This window comes from Podarcis tiliguerta, assembly GCF_965153285.1.
Source record: "Podarcis tiliguerta genome assembly, chromosome: 13".
Classification (NCBI taxonomy): domain Eukaryota; kingdom Metazoa; phylum Chordata; class Lepidosauria; order Squamata; family Lacertidae; genus Podarcis; species Podarcis tiliguerta.
In genome coordinates this window covers 17,392,298-17,413,506 of record NC_139546.1, presented here as the reverse complement: position 1 = coordinate 17,413,506, position 21,209 = coordinate 17,392,298, and the positions used below count along the sequence as shown (strand labels likewise).

Genomic DNA, 21,209 nt, shown 5'->3' with positions numbered 1-21,209 from the left:
AGCTTTATTCAGTGTGTTTGTGTTAGATTTTGGTTGGGTAAATAGCTGTCTGGGGTTAAATCCCACCTTTTCCCTAGGGCTACTGCTCTGATCAAAATCAGAGTTCCCTGGTGGCTTCTAAGGTGTCATTTCGGGAGGGGGGGAGTTTGGAGCTCTGATCACAGATCTCGTGGTCTGCATCTCATGTACTTTGGCCCTTAAGTGATGGCAAAGCAGCAAAATGGCTATGACTCTTTCCTTTTGGTGTGTTGCTGGATGATGTTTTGTTCATGGCCGTTTCCATTTGCTGGTATTTTTTCCAAGCTCTTTCTCTCTCCCCCAATATTATTTCTTTGTTCCCTTTACGTACTGGTAGGCATTTAGTAGTACCAAGCACATCTCCAGGTGAGTTGAGTGGGTGTTGCATAGAGAAGGCTGGCTTGTCCCTCGTTTGAATGCCTTTGTCTTTGATTCCAGGTAAGAGCAAAGAGGCTGAAATCAAACGAATCAACAAAGAGTTGGCCAATATCCGGTCCAAATTCAAGGGTAAGTTCTTCCTCGGCTATCTCTCCCTCCTCTCTCCCCCTTCCCCCTCCTTCCAATCTGCAGGATATGCTATTTCACACCATAGATCCCGACAGCAGCTCCATGAGTCAGCCTGACTTACTCACGGTTTCTCGTTTTTTTCCTCTCTCTCTCTCTCTCTCTCTTCCTCCACGACTGTGCTTATCTGTAGTCATTGCCCAGGTTGGTTCAGCTCTCGCCGTCCATCTTTTCCTAATACCCTGTCAGCAATGCTCTGCAGAAAGGTGCTTTATGTAGTCCGTCCACAGGCAACAGATGAGGGATGACCCTGTGCTCAGGGTCGAAATGCTAAACAGCTGGACTGTCCCAGCTGGACTGCCTCCACAAGCTGGACTGTCTCCAGCTGGGACATTGAAATGAACTTGAAAAGGTCTGATTCCCAGGCCCTCTGCTCTGACTGGTAGCCCTCCTTTCTCTTCCTCGAGAATCCGGGAGTTGCTTGTGCCAGCACCGTGCACAGTCCTGTTTTAAACCAGTCTCGTCCAATGTGGCCCAGGAATTCATTTCTCCAGACAACCTTTTGCTTCTGATGCACTGAACTCCCTCCCCACCCAAACCGGGATCCAGATATTGATCTTTGCATATTTGAAGCTTCTGGAACATGCTGGGGTGGGTGGGTGTTGCAGGGCTATTTGTGCTGCTGGAGAAGGGCAATTTTCTCTGCTTCCGCTGCAAAACAAAAGAGGGGAGGCTTGGAACAGAAACCCAAACTGTGTTCCTGGTTTGATTAGCAGAATTTAACAAGCTCAGTTCCTCAACAGTCTTTGTGGTCAGGCCATTCAACAAGGAGGGCGGGGCAGGGCAGTCAAAAGTGCACAGTTGTGCAATTTGTGACAAGTTTCTTTTAAAGGAGGAGCATGTTTGAGTTAGGAGCATGACAGAAACCAGCAGTCCTTCAGGTACAATCCACTTATCCTCCCACCCCTGGGAACACAATAATGTTGTTAAGGACCAGATAACCAACCCCGATTATTTCACTTTGTGTCATGTGGCAGATAGCAGTGATTACCACAAATGCATACGCTGCTTAAATCCTCTTTATCCCACCCAACTCTCACTAGTCTACTTCCAGAGAACCTTGTGGTTCCCAGAACCCCATCCCAAAAAATCCAGTCATTTTGGTTCCTTCCTTACACTGGCTGTCTCTACCAAACCTCCTCCTTTTCTCAAAGCACAGCATGATCTAGCTGTCTGGGAATCTCTGTGGATGTTAACTGCCTGCTGCAGTTTCGAAACTGCCTGCAGAATCCTTTGAACCTGAGTGTTTGTTTCAATTTGAAGGGGAAAGTTTCTAGCTCTCATTATTTGGCAGTGTGTTGTCTTTGGGCAGAAATGGTTACCTGGGTAGAGTTCCTTGGCCCAGTGTTGCTTTGGATCCCTCTCGCTCCCCATCCCCACGTGTTACGAAACAGTTACGTCTTCCTCGGTTCTGATCAAGAATAGCTCAGATGGCGGGGAGAAGAATGAATGGCACAACCACAATGCGACAGCAGTTTGACCTTCTATTCTATGAACAGCTCCTTTGCAATTTCAAATTGAAGACTTTTATAATATATTGTCGTAATTTCCTGCATTAGTGTTGCAGGAGAGGAATAGATCTTCCGTGAGCTCCGTTGCCCCCGAGGTTGCATCACAAATGTGTTTTACGATACTCCTGGGCACAGTATTTTCCCCCATCTCGCATGTATGTACGCATGCACGCAAACACACTAAGTCATGCCTGCATACATTGGAGGCAAGTCTTTCAAAGTGCCTGCTTTTTGTGCAGAAGGTCCCACCTTCAATCTGCGGCATCTCCAGATGGGGCTGGGAGACAGCGTTACCTGAAATGCTGGAGAGCTGCTGCCAGTCAAAGTAGACAGTAGTGAGACAGATGGACCAATGACCTGACTCTGAATAATAATAATAATAATAATAAATTTTATTTATACCCCGCCCTCCTCAGCCAGAGCCGGGCTCAGGGCAGCTAACACCAGTAAAATTACAGTAAAATCATAATGGGGTGGGGGACCCAACTTAAATGCAGGTTAAAATGCATTTTAAAATGCAGCCTCATTTTAAAAGTAGCCCATAGATCAAAACCATAAGGGGAGGGAAACATAAAGGTCAGACTGAGTGCAAACCAAAGGCCAGGTGGAACAGCTCTTGTCTTGCAGGCCCTGCGGAAAGATGCCAAGCCCCTCAGGGCCCTAGTCTCTTGTGACGGAGCATTCCACCAAGTTGGGGCCAGTACTGAAAAGGCCCTGGCCCTAGTTGCGACCAATCGAACCACCTTGCGACCTGGGACCTCCAAAATGTTCTCATTTGTGGACCTTGAGGTCCTCTGCGGGGCATACCAGGAGCTTCCTAAGCAATTCCTTCTTTGTTGGAAAGAGAGGGGAGAAAAAGAGAGTCCTCTTCTTCTCTGCAGTGCTGGTTAGTGTAGCCTGGAAAGGGATACAATCTTCCTTCCCTTACCTGAAAAGGGATGTTTAGTATAGCACTTGCCAGAGGCCAAAGTGGAATCCAGAGATTTTGTGGACAGAACTTCTGGCACTTTTGAGCCCACTTGCACCAGTGGGAAGAATCTGCTGAGATGGAACAGAATCCAAGCCTGAGAAACTCTATCCTTGAGATGGGAAGGGGATCAAGTTTGTAGTCATTTACTTATTTAACAAAATCCATATGCCATTTTATTACTGCTTTTTAAAATTGGTTTTTATTAAATATTGTGTTACAAAACAAACAGGAAACAGAGATTCCAATACTTTTGAGTCATAGTGTCTTTTTCACAGTTCGTTTACATTCGGTATGAGACACAATTGTCATAGACTTTGTGCGGATTTGGGGAGGGGGAAATACCGCTAGTGTTAAAAAAACCAACCAACCTCTTAAGCGGTTTGCAAAAATACAAAATAAAACATTCAAATTGTTTATTAAAAAACCAGTTAAAACCATTATTTTAAGCAAAGCCAGTGTGGTGTAGTGGTTAAGAGCGGTAGTCTCGTAATCTGGGGAACCGGGTTCGCGTCTCTGCTCCTCCACATGCAGCTGCTGGGTGACCTTGGGCCAGTCACACTTCTTTGAAGTCTCTCAGCCCCACTCACCTCACAGAGTGCTTGTTGTGGGGGAGGAAGGGAAAGGAGAATGTTAGCCGCTTTGAGACTCCTTAAAGGGAGTGAAAGGCTGGATATCAAATCCAAACTCTTCTTCTTCTTCTTCTTCTTCAAAGCAGTAGCTAAAAAAAGAGATGAAAGACATGCAACGTCTACATAGAATCGTATAATTGTGGAGTTGGAAGAGACCCCAAGGGTCATCTAGTCCAACCCCCTGCAATGCAAGAATCTCAGCTAAAGCATCCATGACAGATGGCACTGAAAAAGAATACAGTGGAACCTTGTCTTACATCCGCCTCTTCCAGGTTGCGACTGCAGCAAACCCGGAAGTAAACATCGGGTTTGCTGCAATTCGCACATGCGTGGAAGCAGCTTCTGCCATCTATGCGTGCGCACAAGTGGCTGCCGCCTCTATGCATGCGCAGAAGTGCGCTGGTGCCGAATGCGCACAACGGTGCCTCTACTAGCATCCGGTTTCGCCCAGCTGATGGGCCTCTGGAACGGATTATGATCGTAAGTAGAGGTTGTACTGTACAGTGCAGGCAGGAGATCCAAAGTGTAGGTGCTGCCACACTAAAAATATAGATTACTCACAAGTGTGGAATGGGCATTATTTGGCCTCTGTAACAGTGCATATATGGGGTAAGGGGATCCCATAGGTAAACTTGCTATGCCCATTAAGCAGGTCAGGCATCTCTGTTAGGCAGAGTGAGGTGGCCACCTCAGGCAGCATTTTTGGGTGCTATGGAAGAGCAGCGAATGGCTGGCAATTTTAATTTATTAGTATTGTACTTTTAGCTGGAGAAAGGGACTTGTGGGATTGGCTGCGTCAACTAAAAGAACACGGCTGGCCTTGAGTAATCTGTACCTTCCCTTAAGGAGGGGGCGGGCATTCGCTTCTGCACCTCAGGCAGCAAAATGGTCTGTTCTGGCCCAGAGTGAAATTGCAGGGACCATGTAAAATGACCAGTGGTCCTCCAGATGTTGCTGGGGACCCCCCCCATCATGCCTGACTATTTCCCATCCTGGCTAGGGCTGATGGGAGTTTGAGTCCAACAGCACATCAACACCCCTGTTGAGATGATCATTTCTCTCATCTCCTGACGCGAACCTCCTACTTTTATTGTTGTTTTAATTGTCGTGCTCTTTTAATGGGTTTGTTTATCAATTATGTATGTCGTAATGTGGCTGTTTTCCTATGTGTTTCAATTAGAGGCAGCTGTATTTTTATTATTGGTTTTCTTCATGTTATTTTGAGAATAGGCTTTCCTTTGTTTGTGGACAATAACAATGGGGGGGCGTGTTTCACAGGTTTCCCTCCTCTGAAATTCTCTGCGACAGTCAGAAGAAGTTTTCTGAGAACGCCTGCCTCCTTCTCAAGCCCACCCTGGGCAGCTCAAAATAGGAAAGCATTCCGAAGGCTTGGATAGTACTAGTCTGGAAAGCTTTTGCCGCGGCTTCCCTCCCTTCCCACGCTCCTGGCTTGCAAGACACCTCTCTCCTTCCAGCAGTGCCAGTGACCTCCCCCTCCCCTCTCCCTCTTGCTCTTTCCCCTCTCAGGAGATAAAGCCTTGGATGGTTACAGCAAGAAAAAATATGTCTGCAAGCTGCTTTTCATATTCCTGCTGGGCCATGACATCGACTTTGGTCACATGGAGGCTGTCAACCTGCTCAGCTCCAACAAGTACACAGAGAAGCAAATTGTGAGTAGGCTTGAGGGGCCTGGGGGGGGGGAGGCTGGGGGTCTCCCCCCTTTTCCCCCCTGTTAAACTGGCTCCAGCTCTCCCTTGGTCTCAGTTCCCCATCTGTATAAATAGATATAAAGGAGCAACAGGCAGCTACCTCCCAATATTATCATCAGAAGTTAGAGTGCCAAGTCTGTAAGGAATTTATTAGGGAAGGCTGTGCTAGTTATTTTCATTACATTGTTGTTATTCACTCCAAAGGGGGTCAGGATATTATATCTCACATATAGTTCTCCCCCCCTCCCCCGGGACATCTAGGGATTTTTTTGAAATAAAAAAAATACGGACAAGTATTCTTCTGTTGTGCAACATACATACACACACCTCTGTCTTGGTGTCATCCAGAAACAAGTTCCCCACCTTTTCTGGTGTTTTATGTGAACTACGCCTGGATAGAGGTTTCAGTCTAGGCCTTTGTGTCCCAGATGTGGGGAACCTTTCGCGCTCTGGATGTTGTGGAACTACAACTCCCATCAGCCCTAGCAAGCATGGCCAGGGATGATGGGAGTTGAAGTTCAGCAGCATTGGCCTCTGGGCCAATGATTATCCACACCCACAACATTCCAATTCTCCCCACTCTTTCACTTTCCTCACATGGTATTGCTCTTTTTCTTCTTTGTATTTTGAGCTATTTGCATCAATGAGGAAGTAGCATGCCTGTTAAATAAAGGAGTGACCCATGGCACTGACAATCAACTCTAAAATGCTTTGGATGGAAACGGTTTGGCTGCCAGGGTGTGTCGCTGCAGGAATTGTAGCGCAGAAAGGAGCTCCTGTTTGCTGAACTGCACAGCACATTATATGGCTGCATGGCACACCATAGATTTGCCGCACATTTACAGCCCACCCCTCCCGCAGAGAATCCTGGGAACTGTAGTTTGTGCTGGGAATTGTAGTTCTCCGTGTGGTGAACTACGGTTCCCATGAGTCTTTGGGGCAAGCCACGTGCTTTTCATGTTTGCGTTTCACGTGCGTTTCTTTGTCTGCCTCGGGAGCGCCAGCCAACTTCGTTCTGGCCCCTTTTCTGCTGTGGGACAGAGTGGAGAAAAGCCTCTATGATTTTGTGGGTTGTGTGTCCCCTAGCTCAGAATGTGCCTGCATGTGTATTTATCTGCCTCTTCTCTGCCCTAGGGTTACCTGTTCATTTCGGTGCTGGTGAACTGCAACAGCGAGCTGATCCGCCTCATCAACAACGCCATCAAGAATGACTTGGCGAGCCGCAACCCCACCTTCATGTGCCTGGCCCTGCACTGCATTGCCAATGTGGGCAGCCGTGAGATGGCCGAGGCCTTTGCCTCTGAGATCCCCCGCATCCTGGTGGCCGGGTAAGCCAGTCCCACTAGAGAAAAGCGTTTGCTCAGAGGGAGTCTATCCACAAGAGGCAAGGAACATACAGTGGTACCTCTGGTTACGTACTTAATTCGTTCCGGAGGTCCGTTTTTAACCTGAAACTGTTCTTAACGTGAAGCACCACTTTAGCTAGTGGGGCCTCCTGCCGCCACCGCACCGCCAAAGCACATTGTCTGTTCTCATCCTGAAGCAAAGTTCTTAACCCGAGGTACTATTTCTGGGTTAACGGAGTCTGTAATCTGAAGCGTATGTAACCTGAAGCTTATGTAACCCGAGGTACCACTGTATACAGGTCTGGATTGTGTCTCCAGGCATCCTTTTTACAGTGGTACCTCAGGTTAAGTACTCAATTCGTTCCGGAGGTCCGATCTTAACCTGAAACTGTTCTTAACCTGAAGCACCACTTTAGCTAATGGGGCCTCCTGCCGCCGCCAGAGCACGATCTCATCCTGAAGCTGTTCTCATCCTGTTCTCATCCTGAAGCAAAGTTCTTAACCCAAGGTACTATTTCTGGGTTAGCAGAGTCTGTAACCTGAAGCGTATGTAACCCGAGGTACCACTGTATTGTGATCTGATGTGATGCCATCTGTGCGGTTATGCACAATCTCACTTCCAGTGCGCTTTGTGCCTCCAAAGGTTTTGTGGCAGCCATCCTGCTTCATTCCCAGTTGGTGCCCGTCCTGTAGTTTCCTCCCAAAACCCTGGAACCTTTTATGCCGCAAATGTTCAGGGTGGTGTTTTTTGTTGCCCATGTTTTGCACTCTAGCTAGACAGCAGTAACACAGGGAAAGTATCGCAGAACAGCTAACAAAGCGGAACAGTGTGGACGGTCCCAATATCAATCCACTGCTTAACGCACTGTTATTTCATCAAATTTTCTGTTTTACAATTTAAAACACTCATTTTACATGCTTAAGATATCAATAACTTCCCTTCTTCTCTTTCCATGGTTCACTTTACATATTTTAAATCCCTGCATGTTTTACAAAAACTATACCATTCCGTATTCCGTTACTGCATCCATCAAAACTTATTTACACTGCTGAGTTTTTCTTACCGCTGCCAGCGTTTTCAGCTGAACACAATCATTTCCCATATAGTCAATAAACATTTTCCAATCTTCTTTAAACATATGTTCTTCTTGTTTTCTTCTTCTATATGTTAAGTCTGCAAGTTGTGCATATTCTGTCAACTTAAGTTGCCATTCTTCTTTGGTTGGGACCTCGCTCATTTTCCATTTTGGGGCTAACAAAACATAGGCCATAGTACATAAATAACCTTTTTTTGACACCTGGGAATTTTCATCTGAATTATCCCTAACAGAAAGGACTCGGATTTTTGGGGAAAGTACTTTAAAACATTTTTTTCAGTTCATTATGGATCATCAGTTGCTCTGCTATTGACCTGTTCTCCTTCCTTCACCCGTCTTGACCCACCTATTTGTCTGCAACTGCCCCTCAGTGACACCATGGATAGCGTGAAGCAGAGTGCTGCCCTCTGCCTCCTGCGCCTCTACAAGACCTCACCCGATCTGGTGCCCATGGGAGAGTGGACGTCGCGGGTGGTGCACCTTCTGAATGATCAGCACATGGTATGTAACCCCCCCCCCAGCCTCTGCTTCCTAGGGGCCGACGTATGGAACCACCCCCACAATAATACACATATGGTACGCCGCCCTCCACATCCACTCAGACACTATATATCACATGGCCCATCGCTCAGGGAACACTGAGCTATTTGTACCCAGAGCTCAAAATAAAAGTAGCCGGATAGTTACGCTGCCGAGAGTAAAGGTTCTTCATAACCAATAGGTTTTATTGGTCTGTATATGGTGACTCTGGGGTGCACCTATGAAGGGCAGCGTACAAAGCTTTGGCCACCAACAGACCCCTGTTCATAGCTGTCAACTTTCAGATTTGAAAATAAGGGATCAGCAGCCTCATCTGTCCCGGGGGACAGTCTACGGGATATCTAACAATCCGGGATAGCAATGGGAAATGGTGCTGGAATAAGGGAATTTCCTGCAAAAAAAAGGGAAGGTTGACAGCTATGCCCCTGTTTAACTAAAGCATGCTCCAAAATGCTCCTATGTAGTAGCAATGCACACCGGACTCGGCACATCCTTTACTTCTCCTTCTATCATATGCCCAGTGGGAGCCAGAAAGTGGTGCATTTGTGCCTCCTTTAGCCCCTTTCGAAGTGGTCTCACTTGGCACACCATCTTTCTCACCCTCCCCCCCAAAAAACAACACAGGGCGTGGTCACAGCTGCTGTCAGCCTCATTGCCTGCCTCTGCAAGAAGAATCCCGATGACTTCAAGACATGCGTTTCGTTGGCTGTATCCAGGCTCAGCAGGGTGAGGTCTGGGTTTGGGGGGGGGGTGCACAGAAGAGAGCAGGGCACCAATTAGTTTGCCTTTTAGTTACTGCTCCAGTTGGTTGTACTTGTGCGAGTCTTATTTCTGGGAACCAGGATTCCCCTAAACTAGGTGGGTGTTTCTCTCCCAGGGCTGAGAGCAGGCACAGAGTGATTTTCATCAGGATTATAGTGGGGAGAGAAAGGGTTAACCTCCCCCCCCCAAAAAAAAATCCCTCTGTTTGCTGCAGCCCCAGTGAAAATAGTGGCTGCTCTGCACCTGCTTCCAGTTGTTTAAGGAAAGAAACATGGAGCAGGAAGTGATGCATTAAGCGCATCAGTTCCTCTGCGTCTGTCCACAAAGGCTACGACTCTCTCTCTCTTGTTGTTTTGCTGTATTTTGTACAGATTTGAGCTGTGGTACTTAAATTGGGAAAACAACATGGGGGGAATGAACCCCACTGTCTGGCAAAGTGACTCTGATTCCCATCTGATCACTACAATCTGGTTCCCGCTTCTCCCCATGACTGTTTCTAAGCACATCTAGTTCCCCTGCCAGGGCTTTGTGGTAATGGGTTTACATAGGTGTGGGGAACTTCAGGCCTAAAGGACAAATGTGGCCCTCCGAGCCTCTATGCCTGGCCCTTGGAAGCCCATACTCCTCACTGGCCCCGCTTCTCACTCCCAGATGTTTTTGCCTGGCCGGAATGTATCCTTGAACTCTTCCTGTATGGAATTCACCCGCTTGCTCCAACCACTTTTGCCACTGACGCCACACACCACTGCCATGTGGCCCCCCAGAAGTGAAAGTGGCCCCAGGACTGAAAAGGGTTCCCCACCCCTGTACTAATGAATAATGAGGATGTTCTAATATAGCTGACTCACTGGTGGTTTGTGTTGCTGTGTTTTTACATCCCACCCCCTGCCCCTCTGGCAGATTGTGTCGTCGGCCTCCACAGACCTCCAGGACTACACCTATTACTTTGTGCCAGCCCCCTGGCTCTCGGTCAAGCTCCTGCGGCTGCTGCAGTGTTATCCTCCCCCAGGTAAGAGGTGGCCTGGAATTGGGGTGGGGGGGCAGCCACTTTGGGTGGCACCCAAGCCCTTCTACGCAAGAAGGCCTTATCGGTAGTGGAACACTCTCCCACCAGATGTCAAGGAAATAAACAACGGCCTGACTTTTAGAAGACAAATGAAGGCAGCCCTGTTTAGGGAAGTTTTTAATGTTTGATGTTTTACCGTGTTTTTAATGGTCTGTTGGGAGCTGCCCAGAGTGGCTGGGGAAACCCAGCCAGATGGGTGGGGTATAAATAATATATTATTATTATACCTTATTGGCCCGAATATAAGATGCACCCACAAATAAGACGCACATTTAACATTCAAGGCTTACTTGAGGGTGTGGCACCAGCACTCTGAATGGGGGGCAGACGGTGCTCAGCGCCCCCCTCCCCAAGCCGGCGCCAGTGCTTGATTACGAATGTGCTGCGCACTCACCTCCTGGCACTATCGACTCCTGGCATTACCTCCTGAAGCTGGCGCCAGCCGCCCCCGCCCCCTGTTCAGGGTGGTTGTGCTGAGAGGCGGGTGCGCAGCGCTTGGTTCTGAATACAAGCCGCACTTTAACTTTTCACAGTCAGAATTTGGGAAAAAAAGGTGCAACTTATATTCAGGCCAATACAATAGATGGATTGTGTGCAAGGCTGTGTCCAGTAGTTCTCTCTGGGCAATTATTCCAGGCTGCCTGTAGGCTCTGTTTAGTTAACAGAAAGCTGGGGATTCTGGATTCTCTGGCAGGCAGAGGATAGCGGATTAATGGGATCTGGCAGCCAGGTATATCCAGATCTCTCTGCCAATATAATGAAGTTCATTGCCAAGGTTATCAGATGTCGCTGTTCTGAAGTGCTGGACGCTGCTTGTACTTCCCAGCAGTCCCGCTTTCCTCCCATCTCATTCTAAATCCCAGAAATTGAATTAAGTGGTTTTCATGTTGGCCTTCAAATCACAAGAAGGGCCCTTCAGACCAAACACCTATCCGGTCCAGCACCCTCTTCTCGCAGTGGCCAACCTGATGCTTATGGGAAGCCTGTCAGCAGGACATGAGCAAAAGGGGAAGAGCGATAGGTCGGTGGTAGAGCATCTGCGTTGCATACAGAAGGTCTGAGCTTTTAACCCCCGGCATCTCCAGATAGGGCTGGGAGAGACCCCAATCTGAAATCCTGCTAGTCTTGGTCAACACTGCTGAGCTAGATAGACCTTGGGTCTGACTCCATAAAGCACTCTCCCCACTTGTGATTCCCAGCAATTGCTATTTGGAGGCATTACTGCATCCTGTCCTGGTGTTATAGCCCAATAATAATAATAATAATAATACTTTATACCCCGCCCATCTGACTGGCTCCCCCCAGCCACTCTGGGCTGCTTCCAAAAAAACACTAAAATACAATAACCTATTAAACATTAAAAGCTTCCCTAAACAGGGCTGCCTTCAGATGTCTTCTAAAAGTCTGGTAGTTGTTGTTCTCTTTGACATCTGGTGGGAGGGTGTTCCACAAGGCGGGCGCCACTACCGAGAAGGCCCTCTGCCTGGTTCCCTGTAGCTTGGCTTCTCACAGCGAGGGAACCACCAGAAGGCCCTCGGCGCTGGACCTCAGTGTCTGGGTGGGAGTGGAGATGCTCCTTCAGGTATACTGGACCGAGGCCGTTTAGGGCTTTAAAGGTCAGCACCAACACAACAATTGTGCTCGGAAACGTACTGGGGGCCTGTGCAGGTCTTTCAAGACCGGTGTTATATGGTCTCGGTGGCCGCTCCCAGTCACCAATCTAGCTGCCACATTCTCTAGCAGGTGAACTTCCTTGTTCTATAGAACTTCTCATTGGGTAGGTACTTGAAAGCTTGACCTCACTTGGTCCAGCTTAGCTGATGAAATGCTGGCCTTGAACTGACCCAGTAAAAGAGGTTACTTTATCTATTTCTCATCTCTTCTTTCTCAGAGGCCTGGCTCAGATGTAACAGGAAACCCCAGTTGCCTGCTATGCGAATGAGTCTCCCGCAAATTTATGCTGCTCCCCTTTCCCCTCCCCATCTCCTTTTCTGCATGTCAGAGGAGGGGACCTAACATTTATATAGCATCACAAAATGTCACAGCTTTTGTTCAAACATCTTTATTGGAGGCCTTCAACACACTTGGAGGCTGTGTGGGAGCCAAGAACCAACCTAATTCCCACCTCCCAGACTAGTACACGGATCAGAACATCATTAACCTTTGGGTTTTCAATACTCTTCTCAAAAAATCTTACCCAAATGCATGTTTGGGATGAAAAGCACTTAGAAATCCATACACTGAGATGAAACATGTACTTAATGACGTATTTTGTGCTACGTATTCAAGGACAATTTTTTTGTACGGATTTTAAAAAGCAGCCCAGATTACTGCAGAAATGGGAGGGAAAGGATTTTTGAATGAACATGTGTGAAATTAACATGGGCTGGAGTTAGATTGGTCTATCCATAGGGAAAGTCTAAGGAGATGTGAATGGTCATTGGGAGCCGTGAGCCTTGGGTTCTCCTCTTGCTGGGACCTGCTCTAACATGCTGCTTCCTGGCCTTTGCAACCTCTGCTTTTCCCCGCAGAAGATGCAGCAGTGAAAGGACGTCTGGTTGAGTGCCTGGAGACTATACTCAACAAGGCCCAGGAGCCACCCAAGTCCAAGAAGGTCCAGCACTCCAATGCCAAGAATGCTATCCTCTTTGAAGCCATCAGTCTCATCATCCACTACGACAGGTGAGCACCTCACCCTTGTTTGTTCTTCCTTAGCACGGAGACCCTTTAAATGAGATGGTGGGGGGAAATGGCTAGTGCTTTTCCAAAGATATCTCACTGTGCAAGTGTCTCAGTGGTCCTTGGCAGCCTTTAGATGGCAGCACCAGGGCAAAACCAGAGAGGGGAAGGGGCAGGTATGTGAAAAGCTACATTTTACCATATGCGGTGGACGTGTAGAGCGGCTAAGGGATTTTGAGAGATGATTTATAATGAGATAAAGAAAATATTTAAGCCAACTCTCCCCAAAAGCACAGAAACTTTTCTTCTAGGGATAACTGGGACAGATGTGCCCAAAAAATCAGACAAATTAATTTTAATAGGCAACAACTGCAGCGAGAATGCTAGATGCGCAAAACTGGTGAAACGAGGCAGCATCTAACTAAAGAACATAGGCAGCTGAAATTGATGGAATATGCAGAATTAGCAAGCTTAACTAGTAAAATTAGAGATCAAGATAAGGCAGTGTTTAAGGAGGATTGGAAAATGTATGTAGATTACTTTAAAAATCAATGTAAACATGTTAAAACTCAAATAGGTTTTGCGTAAGAACAGCAGCAAAATATATATCTGAGAACGTCATGGAGGAGTTAAGGCATAGAATAATTATGATATGCAGCTATGGCTTTTCCCCAAACTGGGGGACATTGGATGACAATCGGGTTGATTTGAGAGGTGTGCAGTCAGCCGCTGAGCTCCGCTGGGATGTCCCTCCTGCCATGCTCAGATGGGGCTTAACTTTGTTGACCCACAGCGAACCCAACCTGTTGGTGCGGGCATGTAATCAACTCGGCCAGTTCCTACAGCATCGGGAAACCAACCTCCGATACCTGGCCCTCGAGAGCATGTGCACCCTGGCCAGCTCTGAATTCTCCCACGAGGCCGTCAAGACCCACATTGAGACCGTCATCAACGCCCTCAAGGTCAGAACCCATTGAAGGCACAGGCAGAGCAGATGGGCTTGCACGCAGAATGAGATTGAAGGGTTGAGAGAGTGTGGTCTCCCCAAATCCTCTCCCCGTGTGCTGGTGGTGAAATTTGGAGTGTGGGGGGGAGATTTCACTGGGTATTCCCCACTGGGAGATGGAGTCTGCCAACATCTCAAGGGCCGCAGCCTCCCATCCTTGGACTGAGGAGCATAGCAGGGAATGAGCCGCTGGAAAGCAATGGAGCATCACTTCAGCCTGGTACCACCTGCATGCTCTTCTTGCTCACCTAATCCTATCCAACTGCTGGTTGTTATAGTGGGCTTGCAGAAGATGCTCCGTTTGTAAGTGTGAAAGCCAACCGGGGCAAGATGGGGGTTATGCCGCAGGCAAGAACTTGCTGGTCTCACACTCCCGGCCTCTTTTTCCCAGACGGAGAGGGACGTGAGCGTGCGCCAGCGGGCTGCCGATCTCCTCTACGCCATGTGCGACCGCACCAACGCCAAGCAGATCGTCTCGGAGATGCTCAGCTACCTGGAAACGGCAGATTACTCTATCCGCGAGGAGATTGTGAGTGGGGTTTTCAGCTTGTGGGAAAGAGAGCTGTTTCTTCATCTAGGTAGATTTCTGTGAAACAGCGAGGGGGGAAGGGAGGCCAGGAGTTTCCAAATCCTCTTAGAGGGATTTGGCATGCAGGGTGGCCCTACTGTTGGGCAGAGCAGGGCAGCTGCCTCAGTTGGGATATGATGGAAATTTGGAGGGAGGCGACAGTGGCAGCCTTCTGGCTGTTTGCACTGAGATCCCTCAACCACTAGCCATTCCCTTTGATTGGAGAACAGAGAACAGAGATGTGTACGCTTGACTGCATAGGAAGATGTTTTCCCTTTGCCAGTGTGGAAGTTCTGTTCAGCTGCCATTCTAATCGGCTTCTGTATGTGGAATGGTGGGGAGGATAAGGGGGCACAGCACCATCAGCATCAAGGTGCTGGTACTGAAGAGTAGCCCCTAGTGGCTTAAAGCCTGATAGGAACTGGCAGGGCAGGGCAATATTTCATTTTCCATATCTCCCAGGTGCTGAAGGTGGCTATCCTTGCTGAGAAATACGCAGTGGACTACAGCTGGTATGTGGACACCATCCTCAATCTGATCCGTATCGCCGGGGACTATGTGAGCGAGGAGGTCTGGTACCGCGTCATCCAGATCGTCATCAACCGAGACGACGTCCAAGGCTATGCTGCCAAGACGGTTTTTGAGGTGGGTGGGGTTGGTCAGAGTCATTGACTGTTTCTTCTTTGCCTTCCCTGTCGCTCTGGGGAGAAGCCTTCTCTTCCCTCTATATTGTTGGACTACAACTCCCATTGGGACATGGGTGGCGCTGTGGTCTAAACCACAGAGCCTAGGGCTTGCTGATCAGAAGGTTGGCAGTTTGAATCCCTGCGACGGGTTGAGCTCCCGTTGCTCGGTCCCAGCTCCTGCCAACCTAGCAGTTTGAAAGCACATCAATGTGCAAGTAGATAAATAGGTACCGCTCCGGCGGGAAGGTAAACGGCATTTCCGTGCGCTGCTCTGCTTCACCAGAAGCGGCTTAGTCATTCTGGCCACATGAGCCGGAAGCTGTCTGCGGACAAACAACGGCTCCCTCGGCCTATACAGCGAGATGAGCACGCAACCCCAGAGTCGTCCGCGACTGGACCTAACAGTCAGGGGTACCTTTACAACTCCCATTAGCTACAGCCAGAATATGGCCAGCGGTCAGGCATGATGGGGGTTGGAGTCTAACAGCATCCTCAAGGCCACAGTTTCCCCAGTGCTGCTTGCTCTGTGGGTGAGTAAGATGCGTGTCCAGCTGCCTCGCTAAAAAGGTACCCCTGCCCGTACGGGCCCGTCGTGTCCAACTCTAGGGTTGTGTGCCCATCTCACTTAAGAGGCCGGGGGCCAACGCTGTCCGGAGACACTTCCGGGTCACGTGGCCAGCGTGACGAAGCTGCTCTGGCGAGCCAGCACCAGCGCAGCACACGGAAACGCCGTTTACCTTCCCGCTATAAAGCAGTACCTATTTATCTACTTGCACTTGGGGGTGCTTTCGAACTGCTAGGTGGGCAGGAGCTGGGACTGAACGACGGGAGCTGACCCTGCCGCGGGGATTCGAACCACCGACCATGTGATCGGCAAGTCCTAGGCACTGAGGTTTTACCCACAGCGCCACCCGCGTCCCTCTAGCTGCCTCGCTAGAGGGCTGCTAATTGATACAAAACGGCCTGAGAGGAATTCTGCAAATCTAGGTGAATTGATTTTGCAATATTAATAAAGTGTCTGTCACAAAGGGTACGTCTAGATGTAACTGTCAACAAGAACGGGGGGCAGTTTCAAGACCTATAAACACAAGGAACAGCCAGCCAGCTCTGTGCGAATCAGTCTTTGTCACAAACTGCAGAGGATTTTTTGAAATGCATAAACCTGAAAATCATAAATATTAAAAAGGGGGGACAGGGACTGAATGGGGTGCTTGCATCCTTTTTCAATGGTGTTCCAAGTATGCGCAGTTTCACTTAAACGCATGGTTCCTTGGAACACAACCCCCACATAAATTGGGAGTTGCCTGTGCGTCTCAATTCAGCCACAGTTCTTTCTGGGTTAGAGACCCAGAATGAACCTAAAAGAGCCTGAGGCAATTGCGGTGTTAGTCCTTTTGAGACACGTCAGGAAAAGGGCTAAATCATGGCCTGATGGTTGCATGGGAGCCTGAATGGGGGCTTATTTTTTCTCCCTGCCTCCCCACAGCACATTACAGATCTCCTTTGTTTTCCATAGGCCCTACAGGCTCCCGCCTGCCACGAGAACATGGTCAAAGTTGGCGGCTACATCCTAGGGGAGTTTGGGAACCTCATCGCTGGAGATCCTCGCTCAAGGTTGGGAACTGTGGGAGGAAGGGATGTGGGCAGCGCCTAGGAGAGGGACCCACTAGCCCACCTTATTGGTGACAGGTTCTTTCTCTCCATCCACCGATCCTCAAAACAGCTCTGAGTGAGATGCCTCCTCAAGGCCATTCAGTGGGCTGCTTCTCTCCAATCCCTGTGGCAGCAACCCTGTGGTTCTCAACCCTGGAAGCCCTTGTTTTACCATTCCAGTGGGCGCTAGGCCAAGCATGTCAGGGAGATGGCAAGGCTAGGACTCTGGCATGTAGATTCTTTTGGGAGGTGGGATTTATATTTAATTTTTTTGGTATGATCCTTCAAACACGTGAGCCTCCACCTGCAGTCTGAAATGAATGGTACAGCCCAGGGACAGGTTAGCAGCCTCACAGAGAACTAGGGCTTAGTTCTGTTTGCAGAGGCTCGTCCCCTTCTTTTCTTAGCTTGGTGAGGCACGTTGGCATGCCTTGCTTCAGGTCCCCTCCCCTCTGCTATGCTGACTTGGAGTGTGGCAGCTAAAAATGGTGCCACCCTCAACCCGTGCCTCCTTCCTGAAGAAGCATCTCCACCCACATCACTCAGTCCAGACACTGAGGTCCAGCACCAAGGGCCTTCTGGCAGTTCCCTCACTGCACAAAGTGAAACTACAAGGAACCAGCCAGAAAGCCTTTTTGGTAGTCACACCTGCCCTGCAGAACGCCCTCCTGGCAGATGTTAGAATCTGTAAAAAATTTCATAGACATCTGAAGGCCAGCCCTATTTCAGAGTGCTTTTAATGTTTCATTTTGTCATTGTTTTGTTGTTATTTTTGTAGGAAACCTCCCAGTGTGGCTGGGGCCCAGTCAGATGTGCAGGGCATTAGAAAGAAAGTACAGTGGTGCCCCGCAAGACGAATGCCTCGCAAGACGGAAAACCCGCTAGACGAAAGGGTTTTCCGTTTTGGAGGTGCTTCGCAAAACGAATTTACTATGGGCTTGCTTCGCAAGACGAAAATGCCTTGCGATTCCTGGCCCCCCCCCCTTTTTCCCAAGCCCCTAAGCCGCTTAACAGCTGTTAGCTAAGCCGCTTGACAGCTGATGGCTAAGCCGCCTAACAGCTGATCTAAGCTGCTTATCAGCTGATCTAAGCCGCTAATAGCCTTTTAGCAGCTAATCCGCTAATCCCTTAAGCCTTTAATAGCCGCTAATAGCCTTTTAGCAGCTAATCCGCTAATTCCTTAAGCCTTTAATAGCCGCTAAACCGCTAATAGCGCTAATCCGCTAATGGGCTTGCTTCGCAAGACGAAAAAAACCGCAAGACGAAGAGACTGGCGGAACGGATTCTTTTTGTCTTGCGAGGCACCACTGTATAATAGAGTCGAACCTTGGTTCTCAAACTTAATCCATTCCGGGAGTCCGTTCAACTCCCAAAATGGTTCGAAAAACAAGGTGCGGTTTCTGATTGGCTGCAGGAGCTTCCTGCACTCAATTGGAAGCTGCGTCGGACGTTCGGCTTCCGAGAAACGTTCGCAAACTGCAACACTCACTTCTGGGTTTGTGACATTCGGGAGCCGATTTGTTTGGGAGCCAAGCCGTTTGAGAAACCAAGCTACCATCATCCTTCCTTCCTTCCTTCCCCTCTTCCAGCCCTCTGGTGCAGTTCAACCTCCTGCACTCCAAGTTCCACCTCTGCAGCGTCTCCACCCGGGCTTTGCTCCTCTCCACCTACATCAAGTTCATCAACCTCTTCCCTGAGACCAAGGGCACCATCCAGGAAGTGCTGCGCTCCGACAGCCAGATCCGCAACGCCGACGTGGAGCTGCAGCAGCGGGCGGTTGAGTACCTCAAGCTCAGCTCCATCGCCAGCACTGATGTCTTGGTGAGGGGGGAACTGGGAATGTTGCGAGAGACTGGTGGGCTGGTAGCTAAGTCAGCCCTTCATCTTGGGGAGACTGGGTGGGGGAAGAGAGTTGGCTGATCTGAAAGAGAAACTGGTTGCAGCTGCATCAAATAAGGGGAGACGTAAGGCTCCGATCTGTGAATTGAAATCAGCTCTTGGGATTTTTTTTGTGCTGCGCCAGAAGCCCATTTCTGCCCCTTCACCATAGGCCACAATGGGGAGCCAGGAAAAGGAACCTGCCTTATATACCAGGGTCAGACCTCTGCTTCCCCTGCCTACGCTGACTATACTGGTTGGCAGCAGCTTTCCAGGGTTTCAGCAGGTTTCAGCAACCGGGAGGTGGTAGGGATTGAACCTGGGACCTTCTGAGCCACAGCTCCCTTTCCAAATCCCATCGGCCCCAGACAGTGTGACCCAATGATCAGGGTGTATGGCGGTTGTAGTCCAACAACATTGGGTGGGCCGTTCGTCCGCCGCACATGAAGGAATCTGACCCTTGAGCCGAAAAGGGCTCTGGAGCCTTTGAGGATTCTTGCATTTTGGCTCCCTGAAGTTTTTTGTAAGATCTGCCTTTTCCAAGAGGAATTGTATGGGCTTTTTAAATTTTATCTTTGCCGTTTGCTTGTTTTGGGCACTGGATTGGTATTTTATTGTTTCTGCTGCATTTAAAAACAACTGGTGCTGGCAAGAGAACTGTGGTTATGGGGCAGAATAGAAGTGTCATGAATGAAAAAGTTGTTGGCATCCGTCCGTCTCGGGGACAATGTGCCTTTGGGGGTGAAGTCAAACTATTGAAAAGTTACAGCCCCTGCTGAGGGTGTTTTGTCGCAGCTGGGGCAGAGGAAGGTGTCCAGCTGTGCTGCTGCAGATGCACCACAGCGTTGCTTCTCTCTGTGCTCCGCCCAGCAGTCATTCCTCCTCCGATCACTGCTGACTGTCTTGCCTCCAGGCACTGTGGTTGTCTGGAAGGGATTCCCACATGGTGGGGTTGGTGTTGCCAGCCTTCATATCACATTTGCAGACATCCTTTGTAGCACAGAGTTGGTCTGCCAATGGGCCTGGTGCCTGAAGCCAGCTCCCCCTAGAGCACGTCCTTGGGATTCCTGCCACCTTTCCATTCTGCGGACATAACCAAGCCGTCAATGAAAAGCAGACGAATAGCTCGTCATTCGATCCCTTCTCCGTCTCCCCAACTCCGCCCCTTAGGCAACGGTGCTGGAGGAGATGCCTCCATTCCCTGAGCGCGAGTCCTCCATCCTGGCTAAGCTCAAGAAGAAGAAGGGCCCCGGAGCTGGCAGCGAGCTGGACGACGGCAAGAAGGACCCCAACTCCGAAATCAATGGGGGCATGGAACCCTCAGCCAGCACTGCCGTGAGTGCCAAAGAGAGGGAGGGTCTGGGACTTGGAGACTTGGGGTGTCCCCTGGCAAGAAAATGGTGCCTTGTGTGTGGGAGACCGGGGCTCTTTGGAGAAGGGAGGTCTCGGGAGTCAAAGCCCAGGGCGAGAACCATTTACCAGAAAGCCTGTGGTGCTGTAAAGTGGGAAGGGAAGTGGGTGGGTGGATTCTGCGATGGCTGACAATTTCCATTAAGGATTTGTCAGCTTGTTGCCAGATCTGCCAACCAGGAGGAATGTAGTTGTGATGTCTCAAGCTGGTTGGTGTCCTGGCGCTGCCATGCGCACAGTGCCACCCCTCTTCCCTCCCCTTGGGCCTTGCCCAAAAGATAAAATGCAAATCTGAGAGGTGGGCAGCAGGGATGGATACTGTATAGAGTTATATAGATCTAGAGATTAGAATTAGTAAAGAAATGCAGATCTGTAAATTAGAAATGGTAAAGAAATAATAGATACAGAAAACGGAATTCGTAAAAGGCAGCACCGAGAGGCTTGTCCCTTCCCCGCAGAAATGAGGAGGTGTTAATGAATCTGATGTACGAATGTGTCCAATTTGCACAATTATTCCAATTGCAGAATTTGTTTTTTTCTGGACACATTTTAGTGCAGGAGTAGAGAGAAAGCATGCTCCCACAGCGCAGGGCCCGGTGCCTTTTCCTCTGCCCCCAAGGTAGGTACCAGGGTTCATGGGTTCAGTTCTCCAGGCAGGTGCATGGAAGGACCTTTACCTTGGCTTCTCCCTCCCTCCCGCTTCTCCGCAGTCAACGCCATCCCCCTCTGCCGACCTCCTCGGCCTCCGGGCAACCCCAGCAGCTGCCTCCGGCGTCCCATCCAGTGCTGGCAACCTTTTAGTGGACGTCTTCTCGGACAGCCCCTCATCCGCAACCGGCCTTGTGTCTGGCGCAGAAGACAACTTCCTGAGGTGAGGGGGCCCTGGTGGGATGTGGACACAGGCTTTTCTGGCCCTCTGCTTTCCCAGGGGAACTGGGCAGCGGTGCTGCGGCGAGTAATGGCGGACTCCTGTAGACACAAGGCCCACCGAATGCTCTCTCCGTCAAAAGGGTGCAAGCCATTTTTTTCCTGGAGGAAAGTCACTCACAGAACGGGGATATAGGGGCCTTTCCCATTGCCAGGAATAGTAACTCTGATCCACAGCTAGCTCAGAAAG

General features: G+C 49.4%; 1 protein-coding gene across 6 annotated transcripts in view; it reads left to right on the top strand.

The window, feature by feature from the left end:
* Positions 1–21,209, top strand: part of AP2A1 (adaptor related protein complex 2 subunit alpha 1) — a 37,513-nt gene that overhangs the window by 5,312 nt on the left and 10,992 nt on the right. For 2 of the 6 annotated variants that reach the window (XM_083408138.1, XM_083408135.1), the window contains exons 2-16: positions 457–525; positions 5,220–5,362; positions 6,536–6,729; positions 8,216–8,345; positions 9,009–9,110; positions 10,047–10,155; positions 12,744–12,894; positions 13,685–13,853; positions 14,289–14,426; positions 14,928–15,110; positions 16,668–16,765; positions 18,394–18,625; positions 19,853–20,017; positions 20,646–20,711; positions 20,803–20,963. In XM_083408138.1, coding sequence (XP_083264264.1) covers positions 457–525; positions 5,220–5,362; positions 6,536–6,729; positions 8,216–8,345; positions 9,009–9,110; positions 10,047–10,155; positions 12,744–12,894; positions 13,685–13,853; positions 14,289–14,426; positions 14,928–15,110; positions 16,668–16,765; positions 18,394–18,625; positions 19,853–20,017; positions 20,646–20,711; positions 20,803–20,963 — 2,110 coding nt within the window. The remainder of the gene's footprint in view (positions 1–456; positions 526–5,219; positions 5,363–6,535; positions 6,730–8,215; positions 8,346–9,008; positions 9,111–10,046; positions 10,156–12,743; positions 12,895–13,684; positions 13,854–14,288; positions 14,427–14,927; positions 15,111–16,667; positions 16,766–18,393; positions 18,626–19,852; positions 20,018–20,645; positions 20,712–20,802; positions 20,964–21,209) is intronic. The other 4 variants (XM_083408139.1, XM_083408137.1, XM_083408136.1 and 1 more) reach the window with 3 other exon arrangements.